This window comes from Garra rufa, chromosome 18 (genome assembly GCF_049309525.1).
Source record: "Garra rufa chromosome 18, GarRuf1.0, whole genome shotgun sequence".
NCBI lineage: Eukaryota > Metazoa > Chordata > Actinopteri > Cypriniformes > Cyprinidae > Garra > Garra rufa.
Genome location: NC_133378.1, coordinates 39,773,626 through 39,787,980, shown reverse-complemented (window position 1 = coordinate 39,787,980; position 14,355 = coordinate 39,773,626). Strand labels below are relative to the sequence as shown.

General features: G+C 34.6%; 1 protein-coding gene across 1 annotated transcript in view; it reads right to left on the bottom strand.

The window, feature by feature from the left end:
* slc10a7 (solute carrier family 10 member 7) overlaps window positions 1-4,009 on the bottom strand; it is a 91,761-nt gene extending 87,752 nt beyond the window's left edge. The window contains exons 1-4 of the mRNA XM_073823485.1: window positions 3,863-4,009; window positions 2,194-2,276; window positions 1,977-2,113; window positions 1,510-1,585 (exon numbers count right to left, since the gene is read on the bottom strand). Coding sequence (XP_073679586.1) covers window positions 1,510-1,585; window positions 1,977-2,113; window positions 2,194-2,276; window positions 3,863-3,962 — 396 coding nt within the window. The 5' untranslated portion in view covers window positions 3,963-4,009. The remainder of the gene's footprint in view (window positions 1-1,509; window positions 1,586-1,976; window positions 2,114-2,193; window positions 2,277-3,862) is intronic.
* Window positions 4,010-14,355: the final 10,346 nt, after the last annotated feature.

The window sequence follows — 14,355 nt, the reverse complement described above, 5'->3', positions numbered from 1 at the left end:
GTGCTTTTAAAGTTGACATTAGTGCAAACTTGTTTAGACATGATCTTTGTGATGAAATGCATTTGTAAAGTTGTGATTGAATGTTTTCCTAAACTTGTTACCATGTAAAGTTGTGATTGCTGTGTTGGAATGTGTTTGTAAAGTTGTGATTGTTGTAATGGAGTGTTTTTAAAGTTGCAGTAGGTGCAAACTTGTAAAGATATAATCATTGTGATAAAATGCATTTGTAAAGTTGTAATAGTTGTGATGGAATGTTTGTAAAATGGGGATGAATTTGTTAGTAAAGTTGTGTTTGTGATGAAGTGATTTTAAAGTGTTTCCTAACCCTAACTTGTAAAGACATGATCTTTGTGATGAAATGCTTTTGAAAGTTGTGATAGTTGTGATCAAATGTTTTCCTAAAGTTATTACTACCATTTGATAGTTGTGATCGAGTGCTGTTGTTACCCATACGGAGGTCTGCATTTGTAAAGCTGTGACTGTGTTGTGATGAAATGTGTTTGTGAAATTGTGATGAATGTGTTTGTAAAGTTGTCATAGAGTGTGTTTTTAAAGTTGCAAAAGATAATCATTGTGATAAAATGCATTTGAAGAGTTGGGATGGAATGTTTGTAAAGTTGTGATTGTTGTGATGAAGTGTTTTTGTAAAGTTGCAGTGAGTGTACACTTGTTAAGATATGATCATTGTGATTAAAGTTGTGATTGAGTGTTTTTATAAAGTTGTGATCAAGTGTGCTTTTAAAGTTGCAAAGGGTGCAAGCTTGTAAAGATGTGATCATTATGATAAAATGCATTTGTAAAGCTGTAAAATTGTGATGAATTTGTAAAAGTTGTGTAAAGTTTTGATTGTTGTGATGAAGTGTGTTTTTGTAAAGTTTTTACCTATATGAAAGAATGTTTTTGTAAAGTTGTGATTGTGATGAATTTGTTTGTAAAGTTGTGATTGTTGTGAAGTGCGTTTTTGAAAGTTGTGTTATTCTCCATATGGAGGAATGTATTTGTGATTAAACGTTTGTAAACCTGTGATGGAATGTGTTTTTAAAGTTGCAAAGGGTGCAAGCTTGTAATAATATAATCAATGTGATATAATGCATTTGTAAAGTTGTGATAGTTATGATGGAATGTTTGTAAAATTGTGATGCATGTGTTTGTAAAGTTGATTGTTGTGATCAAATGTTTTTGAAAGTTTTTACCATATGGAGAAATTTAATTGTAAAATTGTGAACGTTGTAATGGAAAGTATTTGTAAAGTTGTGATTGTTGTGATGAATGTGTTTGTATAGTTGTTGTGATGAATGCAAGCTTGTGACGCTGTGATCATTGTTATGAAAGATTTTAATTTGTAAAGTTATTATTTCTGAAGGGGTTTGTTTTTTATTTACTACACCAAATTTTGTTCTTTTGGAAAGTTATTTTTCGAACAGTTTGATCATAAAAATGATCATGACTTTATTGTGACGTCTACTTGTAAAGTTTTTATGATGCATTATAGTTTAATCCTCAATGTACCTCATTTCCTCCTACAGCTTTAGTGAGGATGACCGCAGAGGAAACAGGGGGCGGCATACAAGCAACCGTCTGCAACCTGAGAAAGAGAAAGGTATTAATAAATAAAACGCACAGAACTTAGCATTTAAATCACATTTTCCCCCCACTGTATTTCCAAACAGGATCAAGCATCGCTCTACTATAATCACCCTGAGTCACGTCAGGAAATTTCAGCTAATGGTTGTGCTGTAGTGACTCATGTTCTTAAATATTATAAAAACATGAGTCTTTTCAGTCTGTGAAAGGACGTGTCGGCTCCTTCACGACTCTCTCAGAGTAAAATAACCAAAAGCGCCAACACAGAAGACCCCTGAGATCCAGTTACACCCAGCACAAACCTACCGACAGAGACTTCATTCAGCCAAGCGGCGAACAGGTAGAGAGGGTGACTGTGTGCAAGGAGAAGGACTGAAAATACATGCACTCACCCTCTGAGAAGCCATCCGTTGATCGCCGTCAGGGCCAGAACTTTGAGAAGGAGCCAAATGGCGATGGGGAAAAATACTAGAGTGAATGTCTGAACGAAGAAATGCAACTTTACGTGCATCAATGCACTTGCCAGCTCCTGAGAAACAGAGCAAAATAGGTATTAGTTTTTAAAAGTCTATGAAATCATAACAAAAACCAAACTAGTACCAGTCATACCTCTGTTTTCAAAGACAAACCACTGTTAAAGAAAATAACAGATACTGCAACATAGGTGATTGTGATCTCTGGCCGAAGAGGACCTGAAAGAAAACATAAGCATGAGCTATTATGTACGTAAAATGGTATTACATTATTATGTTTTGGGACACTGGGATAATAGCACTAAGGTAACAGCATGGCAATTTAAACAGGTAAGCATGGTTTTCTTCAATTTTTCATTGGCGTACAAATGTAAATACTATGGCATATGAACACGGTAGTCATATCATATCATACCCATTTGCATCATAGTAAAGGGATGATATATAAAGACATAAAGACAACTGATATATTGTGTATATGTCTATATATGAGATATAGTTGCTCATGAGTCCCTTGTTTGTTCTGAACTGCCTGCTGTTCTTTAGAATAAATCCTCTAGGTCCCACAAATTCTTTGGTTTTCCAGCCTTTTTGTGTATTTGAACCCTTTCCAACAATGACTGTATGGTTTTGAGATTCATCTTTTCACACTGAAGACAACTGAGAGACTCATATGCAACTATTACAGAAGGTTCAAACGCTCACGGAAGTTCAGAAGGAAACATGATGCATTAAGAAAACTTTTAGAATTTAAAGATCAGGGTAAATTTTACTTATTTTGTCTTCTGTGAAACATGTAAGAATCTTCTGTAGACTCTAAAGGGCAGTACTAAATTAAAAATATGCTATTTAGGCAAAATAAGAAAAATGTACACATCTTCATTCTGTTCAAAAGTTTAAACCCCTGGCTCTTAGCGCATCGTGAACGTTTGAACCTTCTGTAGTTGCATATGAGTCTCTCAGTTGTCTTCAGTGTGAAAAGATGGATCTCAAAATCATACAGTCATTGTTGGAAAGGGTTCAAATACACAAAATGCTGGAAAACCAAAGAATTTGTTGGACCTGAAGGATTTTAATCAAGTACAGCAGGTAGTTTAAGTGTTCAGGACAAACAAGGGACTCATGAAAAAAAGATAACAGAAGTGTATCTTTCAGATAACAACACAGCATTAAGAATCAAGTTTATGTAAACTTTTAAACAGGGTCATTTTTATAAATTCAACTATTATTTTCTCTTGTGGACAATAAACAATAACATGCATTTTGGTCAAATAACATTTTGCAGATTCTGAAAGGGGGATGTAACCTTCACACTTCAATGCGTTTAAAACAAAGTACTAAATCTTAATGTTTTCACATATACATAAACAGGAAAAACAGACTCTATAACAAATTGCTTTCTCTCCCCGAACAGGATTGTTCAGATCCGGGTGTTGCAACGTGTCACAATGAATGACAACTACACTTAAAACAATCATCAACCTGTTGCCCACAAAACCTTATTCATAAAAACATTGCATTGTCTTGTTTAGACTTAAACTCTATCATGAAAACATACATTTAGATTGAATACATTTGCATCTGACATAACTTCTTAACCTTACACTTTATGCCAAAACATAAATAATCAACCATTAATCTTCTCTTGTTCTGTCAGATGCTTGCATTTAGTCATTACGATCATTTCCTAATGTTGATCAAGGCATAATGCTTTATTATTTCTCCATTAAGTGATTTTAAAGTTTTTATAGAGGTTAACTGTCCTGAAATGTATAACGTTAGTCGTGCGGTTCGATCACACTCACCTCCTTTCACCCCCACGGACGGCGCTAGTTTGGCGCACGTAATGACCAGCACTATACCGATGATAAACCATTCTTTCCGCACACGAGCGATCAGACCCATCGCCCATCAAACCGACGAGCATCTAAAACCGACGAGCACGGAGTCCGTCGAACCTCTCTCTTCCGGACACATATGCTTTACCGTAACGACCGAAGTCAGAGCGCACTTTGTTCTTTAATTAATATTAAAAAGATTCAGAGACAAGTTAGTGGAAACTGACAAAAGTGTGCGATTTATACTGATTTAATACTGTTGCGTTTAATAATCAAGTGCGTTTTTACAATTGTCAGTATTTGTATTTAATATTCATAAGCAAATGAATATTAAATAGACCGTAATGACTCGAATCAGAGCGCATACATTAAGGTAATGCATAGCTGTTTGCTAATTTATCTCCTGCACCCTCAAATTTTCTGCATTGATTTGCTCTCGGCTCTTCATCTATGTAAAATAAAGAACTAGTAATAAACCATTTAAGTATACGGTGAAACTTTTTTGTCACTTGGACCCCTTTAACATATTTTTCTTTTCTTTTTAAAAGTCCCCCTAAGATTTTAAAGGAACACTCCACTTTTTTGGAAATAGGCTCATTCTCCAATTCCCGCCGAGTTAATAAATTAAGTTTTACCTTTTGAAATCCAGGAATTGAGTTTGAGACCAGTGGTCTAAGAGGAGATACACTTTCAAATTTAGTCTCAGAAGTTGTTTAAATAGGATTTCAGTAAGTTTAAGGTTTTTTTTTTTTCCAAGCCAACTTGACAAATTAGAAAAGTTAAAACACTCCACTTTTTTTGGAAATAGGCTCATTCTCCAACTCCCCCTGAGGTAATAGGTTGAGTTTTACTGTTTTGAAATCCATTCAGCCGTTCTCCTGTTCTGGCGATATCACTTTTAGCATAGCTTAGCATAAATCATTGAATCCTATTAGACCAATAGCATCACGTTCAAAAATGACCAACGAGTTTCGATATTTGTCCTATTTAAAACTTGACTCTTCTGTAGTTATATCGTGTACTAATATCGGCCTAGAAAATCACAGCTTTACATTTTCCGCCGGTATTAGTACACAATATAACTACAGAAGAGTCAAGTTTTAAATAGGACAAATATCGAAACTTGTTGGTCATTTTTGATCAACCACATATCACGTTTTTCTAATATGCTGTATCGCCTTAATTCAGACTTTAAAATGTCTAATTATTTCAAACTGAAAACCGTCAAACTTTTGAAACTTTAAACTTATAAAACTGACTAGGCTTTTTTAAGCCAACTTGAAGTTTGTCAATCTAGTTTTAATTGTACTTTTTATTTATTTTTTTCCATTGATTTAATGATTCAATTAGAGGAAAGCAAATGCTTTCAGTTTGGGATGGAAATGTAAAAATAAAAAAAGGCTTATTTTTGTAATCATTCATTTAATAAGTGATTACAGAGACCATTTCATATAAAGTCAGAAGTAAAAAGTTCATATTCCAGCACATTGTTTTATCTCTTGACTCTTCAATCGGCTCCACTTCATCAGACATCATCCTCCATGAGTGAGATGACACAAATCTGCACTGGTTCTGGTTGGGTCTCCTCGACAGAGAGAGGCAAATCCACAGGGCGACCGTCCATTTCTGTACCTGCAAATTAAAGACAAGATGAAAACAAGTTAAATCTCCATTCAGAAACAAATTTGTGTTAATAAATTAACACTATGTTATTAAAAAAACAAAAACATACCCCCACAAAGAAAAACAGTAGTCAACATCTTCCAGGCAGCAGACAGACACAAAAACACTGATGGACACACAGCTCCTGTAAAGTAACATTGATAATTACTCGTGCACTTAGCGCCATCTAGCGGACTACTTTAGTCTTTGTGTAGTGTTGATTTTAAACAGTCATGATGTCAGAATTCCGCTAAACAAGGGAAATAATTCTCTAACTTCTATCACTCAGCACTGATTATTATTATATTACTAATATTATTTTTTTATCATAAAACGTGCTACACAAGCCATTCAGCATTCTTAACAGTTTTAAGGTTAAAATTAATATTTACAGTTGTAGATGCAATAAAGAGGCTATTTTACACACAAATACTTAAATCTTGGCTCTACTATTTTTTCTACTTTGTAAAAATTAACTTTTTTAAAGTTTTAACAAAAAAATATTAAAAATGGTTTATTGTCCCACTTGTTGTATTGGAGTTTTGCATGTTCGATAGATACCCTTGGAGTTATATTTTGCCCAGAGCACAGAATAAAGCAATAGCATATTTTAGAATGATTCTCACTAGACTTTCTCTTGCCTTTTGTAGGTCGAAGTTAGGCGGCGATGGGTTGTTGAAGGTGTTCGCAATCCCAATAGCGCGTTCCTGATTGACCATTATTTATGGAGGCGCGTGCACCCATATTGTCAAGTAGGGCTCGCTGCAGCCTGCAGTGGACATCCAACCCCGCCCACATCCATGTGTGACGTCAGACACCACGCCCACGTCAATGCGTCATCGTGTGACTCCCCTCCCCATCGGTAGCCTTACAGCGGTGCATTTCAAAATACTTCACGAAATTTATCCATGTAAAGTAGCTCTTTCTAAATTCATAGACATTGATAATACCCGCAGTTTTTGTAACACACATGAGGAAGACTTGTGTCATTTGTTTTATAATTGTGAATTGTCTCTTAGTTTTTGGTCTGATGTTAGCACCTTTCTATTTCTGCAAAGAAATGTTAATTATATGCTTTCTTTAAAATATGTTATCTGTACTTATTCTCATAAAAGTAAAATGATTGAGTACGTTGTTAACTTTTACATTTTGCAAGGCAAATATTATATTCATAAACAGAAATTTGCTAAATGCATACCAAAATGTAATTTATTTTTATCAGAAATAGAAGTTTTTAAAAAGTCTTTTACATTTGTTGTTACATTTCACGGAGAACTTTTTTTCAGGTTATGCTCCCACAATATAATTTTTGTATATGTAAGGGAAAAGGAAGAAAATTTGAACTATTGCTTAGTTGTTTCTAGGTTTTAATTTAGTTTTTGTTTATTTATTTACTTTTTATTTATACGTTTATTTATTTATTTTTTTCTCTCTATGCTATGGTATTAGTTTATTTTTATTTTTTTATTATTATTTTTTCCCCCTCTTATTACATATTGTATTACTGTATACAGATTAAGCTTGTATTTTGTGTATCTGGATTTCTATTTCAATATTTTTGTAATGTCCAATTATTCTTTAATAAAAAATAAAAAATAAAAAAAAAGAATCCCGATGTTGTACGTATGTGCAAGAATGGCGGAAGTATGTTGTATCGGGGATGTAAACAAAACAGTTTGTATTAAATAATACAAATTAAACCTAGGTCATCTTTCATATGGAACTAATTACATTCGAACAGCCGGTAAAACGCTTGCTTTGGTTGATTAAAGTTAAGAAAATGGTAATTGGTAATAAAACATTTAAACCTTACCCTATTTGTTTGTGTAATGACATAAATTCACGTTTATTATAATCGATTTTGACTTAGCTTAGACAAGATCAGATTTAGACGGACAATTAAGTTTTGTTATTGTAAAAGTAACACTTAGCATATTTTCATTTTCATCTAATTCTCTAAAGATATGTCCACAAATGTGAACATTGCTAATCATATTATCACTATTTTAATATGTGTTAATGCTATTTAATATGTTGGATGTGTGACGTGTTTGAACATGGGCGTGGCGTCTGGCGTCACACTTGGATGTGGGCGGGGTTGGATGTCCACCGCAGGCTGCTATGAGCAGTATGTAAATCGACACAGAGAATCACCTTTTATTCTGCCATTAACTATATAGGCCCAGGCTTTTGCAGAGCTGCAGGACTTGTTTTCCACACACAATTATAGCTGCATTATTTTTCCAATTGACTCTATAATAGGCTATAATATGCATAAGCAGAAAACACCAAATTTGAAAAAATGGCACAATTTAGTAAAAAATGGTAAAAATTTAAAATTTGAAGCCTTTCCAATAGAATGAATGCCTATTAGCAAATATTGCATCATTTTACAGTCAAATGGCCCTGGGTTAAAAAATTGCAGTTTTAATGGGTTTCAATGTGGACATTTTTGTCCTTAAGGTCCTGAGTGTGAGTATTTTTTTGTATGGAGGGTAAAATAGATTTTTTGAAGGAAATGAGGGTGAAATATTAAAATTGTAATAAAAATACACACCTGAGCCAAGATTTATGCAGTTGGCATTAACACAGACACACTTAAAACAAAAAACATAACTGAAATGGACAAAAATGTCCATAAGGTCGCACAAGGGTTAACTAGGGTGTATCATTTCCGTGACAGAGTTCAAGATAAATCCTTTAATAATAGGCTACTACTGGAACTGCCGGTTTCAAATGATTATTAAACAGCAGCAAAAGCGGCAGTCCTTCCGAATTCACTCACTCGTTTTCATTCACTCCTTCAAGTGAACTGTATGAGCAGACTAATATAGGGAATAGTGAATAGGGTATAGGGGGCGATTTCGGATACAGCCAGAGAGGCAAGACAACACGGCGCACTGACAACATTTTTTTTATTAACACCATTATTAATGACACACAGCTGACCCTAGGGCTTGTAGTTCTAGTGTAGTTGTAGTTCTATCCTCCTGTCAAAATGCTCCCTCTCACTGATAAAAAAAGGTTAATTGTAAATAATATCAGGATGTCATGTTTGATCTTTTTCCTTTATATTATCCCTGCAATATCTTGTTTATGACAGGTCCTCCTTTCTCCTCAGCCTCCACAATTAACATATAATTAGCCAGCAAACAATTAAAATACTCTCTTAAATTTATATTAATAAAACAAGATACACCATAAATAATTGAGCACCAACAATCACAAACAAAAACTCCTTCGCCTCATTGTAAGGAGCTATCTGAGTAATCGAGAGCAGAGGGTGAAGTGGGGCTCCTGTGTGTCTAGCTCCTTTCTGGTTCCAGCTGGTGTTCCCCAAGGGTGACTTTTATCCCCTCTGCTATTTGTTGTATGTATAAACAGCCTGGATTCATATTTGCCACCTTCGGTAATAGCTGTAAAATACGTGGATGACAATCACAGAGTTCCTAGTGTCTCCTCAGCAGAACACAAGCGAAGATTTTTTACGAAAACCGGTGCAGTCTGTGAGTCATATAATGGAGGTGGATGCATATTTTTCAAATAGTCCTGAAAAAGTATTACAGTTTCCACAAAAATATTAAACAAAAACAGTATTTCAGTATTGATAAAAAGAAGATCCATTAGTAATAACTGATCTCGCATATAACCGATAATAATTAAGCAGCAGTCGGCGCAGATAGCCTTGTGGGCAGCATACATTTACTATAATGCATTCTTTATATACATTTACGCAATGGGCCGGCCTACATTGTACATTGTATGAATAAATAAAGGGTCTGACCCCTATAATCATGAATCTATAAATCCATATTTTTTTATGAAATAACTTGTATTGTGTCAATTGGCATCTTTCATCTAAGCTGCACAAACGCTTATTATTCAGAGCTGGCAACTTTTGAGTTCAGCTTGGAGTGAGAATTCCCACGGCAGTCGCCCTATAGTGGGGTCCAGGGGCATGCTCGCCCATAAGAAAATGTTGCACATTTTACAGTTAAATTCATCTATCTGGTGCACTTTGACAGTTCACAATTAAAAGCTGCAATACAGATTCAGTGTGCAAACTAAACAAAGAAAAAAGCTAGTGAATTGACTGGACCTTGAGGTTTAAAGGGGACTCAATCCTCTTTTTAGTTGTGATATGGTGTTTCTAAATTACTCTCACACTGGCATATTTAGAAACCAAACTAATTAGAATATAATATAACAATTTTATGTTCATAATATTGGAAAACAATTCTGTAAACTAAATGAAAATGAGTGTTTCACAGGTATGTTATTTTACCTTATTCTACTGTAGGGAAATTACAATACTTTTTTCTTAATTTCTGCACGTGTAAGCAGGGTCTTAAAACTTTTAGCCATATATGCCAATTTAATCATATACAAACATACAAACTAAATTCTTTGGTGATTTGAGGAAATTTACCAGCCATAATATATTTTTCCTGACCATGAAACTGTTTTTGCAGTTGCTGCTACTACTAACTAAACATTTTTAATAAAAAACAAAACAAAACAAATATTAATACATTGAAAATTAGAACTAAACATGTAGCATGAGCAGTTTTTTTTAAAACTAGATTTTATTTGAAGCAAAAACAGAGTAGTCTGACTTCAGCATTGTGAATTTTTTTTTTTTTTTTTTTTTTTTTTGTATATATGCAAAAAATGTCATACTGGGTTTTTTTTTTTTATCAAAATGTAAAAAAAAAAAACTGTTGCCGTGCTGCAAAACTATTAATTTTTTACCTAGACAAGAATAGCAATGTACAGTGAAAGAATTGCAAGATTAAGTCATTATACTTTTATAAATAATTGTAACTGCATTTAATAAAATATTTTTCTGTTAATCTATTAGTCTGTTGTTCTGAAGAAATAATATTTTTTTTTTCTAGCATTCAATAATGAATCCTTCATTCCTGAGGGATTTATCACTCCCGAAACTTTGCTTCTTGTACAGGCTATATGGCCTTCAGCAGGACAGAAAAAAAAAATGTTTCTTCAAACTCTGAACGGATTATATGTAGCCTAGGAGTGTGCAATAGCCCTTCCTTGGTAATCACTAAAAACGTGTCACTTCAGGTAAAATTGCAAAAGTCCCTTTATAATCAATGAACCACTTATTTACCGTGAGAGGACTGGCAAGGGAAAAATTCTGGCATTTAGAGGTGAGTGAATTCACAGCGTAATAGCCAATCACAGGCGTTCAAGATCAACAGATATGTCTGTGATTGGCTACATTGCTCAGCACTACGAAAAAACGTCGTCTTTTGGCGATTTCCAGAGCACAGACACAAATACCGCTGGAGCCTTTACCAAATCTGTTTAGCCAATATCTTATTATTACAGTTTTAACTGATGTATGATACTATGGCAAAGTAAAATTATTACCGTTTCATTTTGTAACCAATCAGATGTGAAATCACCGGTCAAAGCTGTGGGAATATGTGGGTCTTATTATAACAGACGACAAAAAAAAAAAAAAAAAAAAAAAACAATGACAACATTAAGAAACAACATTACATTTATACAAAAACACAAAGAAACATACTTTCCTCTTTAAATCTTTATTTTTGAGTGAATAAATATTTAACTTTTATACATAACCTTTTTTTTTAATGACATCTGATTTATATTGCACACAAAAATGGAAAGCACTTGTGAAAATCTAACTACAGTTCAGCAACAGTGAGTGTTTCAGCAATTAGGCACACTTGTGATGAAGAATATAAAAACTGCATCTAATAGTTCAGCAGGTTCATTGACCTAAAAAACATACATTCTCACTCTGCCTAAATCTAATTGGAATCATCTAAATGACTGATTGTCCTTCATTTTCTGGAATATTTGCATTAATTACCATGGCAACGATGTTGAGTTGCACAATAATCAGATTCAGAACAAGAGTCTGATTAAAAAGGCTATAGTGTTTTAAAAAAATATTTAGCTTGTAATGGCCAATGACAGGTTGTGGCTTATAAAAGCACTTTTAAAGAGTTTAAAAACAGCTGATGATTGGAGCTGACTGTATATCGCCAGTAACGTGTCACATAGAAATTAATGCCATATTTAAAAAATTCAAGTCAGGGTGTCCAGGTCCATGATTTTCCCTTCACCAAACATTATTTAATGCGCCTCCTATCCAATAATTGCATAGAGCTTTGTGCTTTGCTACTGCTGATAAGACAAAGCCTCAGCTTTCACATTGTCCATTTTCTCACAAAAGCAGACAAATTGCGTTTTGTTTTGACACCTCGGCTCAAGAGGCAGTGTCAGGGCTTGCAGTCAAGAACACTCAGTAGCAAGTCAGATATCCATGAGCTGATCTTCAATGTCTCCTCTACAAGTCTTAAATGAGACTGCTGCACAATCAGTGCAATTTCTTTTCCAATATTTCTTTTTGAAGATGCTGGTTCTATAAAGAAAACAACAGAAAAGAGAAACTGACTTTAGTCAGGCCCGACATGGCAAATATCCTTTATGAAAAACTCATGTGATGCATGAAAAGACGTGAGGACAATCATAAACCAGTGAAGAGCTTCATACCTGGAAACATCAGGGGTTTCTCTGCCGTCTTCAACTGCTCGATTATGTTCCTAAAAATCAACACGCAAAAACAACAGTTACAAGATGCAAATTAAATTAAATTAAAAAAAAAAAAAGTGCTGAAGACAACGCTAAATACATTTCAGGCATTTACATTTGAATCAGACTCATTTAACATTTAAAAAAAAAAAAGAAATCAAATAATTAATTAATTAACATATTTAGGTGTACCCCTGTAACCACATGTACAGTTGTTCAAAAATAATAGCAGTTTGCCTGATAGGTGAGAAAGCTCAAAATCTTTATAAAAACTACACCCAAATGCACTGGGAACACTGCAAATTCTATTTTTTTTCTATCTAAAACAAAACATGAAGAAAAATGTATCAAATTTGTTATTTCTTTCCTGAAAGTGAAGAAAAATAAATATCAGGCTGTTATAGCAGTGTCTGTATTTTTCTTTATAAAGTCAAACTTAATGTATAAACTAAAAAAAATCTTGAAGAATTAGCTTTCTTGTGAATCACTGAACTTATATTTAGTTGTCTAACAAGAACTGCTTCACATTGGTGTTGCAGTTGATCAACTTCAGGCACCTGTGAACAGGTATTCCAGCCCAGAACGATTGTACACACCACAATTCCTCTGCATTTCTTGGTTTTGCCTCAGAAACCACATTTTCGATGTCATTCTACAAGTTTTCTATGCTATTAAGGTCCAGGGATTTGGCTAGCCATAATGTTAATCTTGTTGGTCTGAAACCAAGATGCTGCTCCCTTACTGGTGTGTTTGGGGTCGCTGTCTTGTTGAAACACCCAATTTGAGTGCATTTCCTATTCAGCATTAGGCAACATGACCTTTATGAGTATTTTGATGTACTCAAACTGATCCACGATCCCTGTAATGTGATAAATAGACTAGGGGTGGGATGATACAGGTAACTCACGATTCAATTCTGTGGCGATATTTGGTCCACGATAATGATAATATCACGATTCACAATATCTACGATATTCAATATATTGGAGGAAATTTCATCGATATATTACGATATATGTGACTGAAAAAGAAAAAAAAATACCCATAATAAGGAAATCTTATGCATTTATTAATGCCAACATTTCCAAATTGAGCAAAGAATTATGCAATTGCATAATAACTTACTGCCTCCTGGTCTAAAATGTAAACACTGTACAGCTAGACAGATAAAAGTGCATGAACATTAAAAAACAACATGTAAACATTAATTAACATGTGTAAACCACGATACTGAAACGTCAGTAGTAAGTTACTGTAAAGTGCTTTATGTTAACCTGGACAGTGGACACATCAAGGCATATTCTTCTTGAGGAACACTAACTGATCAGCATGCTCAACTAGCGGGTGGGTCTTTGATTTGTTTTTCATTATTTTCCGCCATTCTTCTCACTTCTCTTTTTTCTGCGCTTCTTCTCTGTTGTTGTTAGTTAACTTGTGTTCTTCACTGGCCGCTGCTTCCGCCACTTTACCCCTATTTACTCGAACAGCGCCCCCCGCAAACAGAATGGTAGATATTGGGTAGTGACAGTGACACTGACAACGGGTAAATTAATCATTTTGTGTTGTAATAATGTTGATATCGATATTGGCCGTTAGTGTATCGATTATTTATTGCGACAGAGAGCACAACAATATATTGCAATATCGATTTTTTTTCCGACCCCTAAAATAGACCCAGCACCATAGTATGAGAATTCATGATGCTTGCGCCACTATGCTTCACTGTCTTCACAGAGGCTTGAATTCAGTGTTTGTGGCCCCCAAACCAAAAAAGAACAATCTTGTCTTCATCAGTCTACAAAATATTGTGCCATTTCTCTTTAGGCCAGTCAATGTGTTTTTTTGGCAAATTGGAACCACTTCAGCACCTTTTGTTATTTCAACAATGGGACTTTGCAGAGGCTTCTTGTCGATAGCTTGGCTTCAGTCAGACCTCAGTTTCAGTAGCCATGTCAAAGCAGTAACTAAATCAGCATACTATCATCTTAAAAACATTGCAAGAATTAGATGTTTTGTTTCCCGTCAAGACTTGGAGAAACTTGTTCATGCCTTTATCACCAGCAGGGTAGACTATTGTAATGGTCTCCTCACTGGCCTTCCCAAGAAGACCATTAGACAGCTGCAGCTCATACAGAACGCTGCTGCCAGGATTCTGACTAGAACCAGAAAATCAGAGCATATCACACCAGTCCTCAGGTCCTTACACTGGC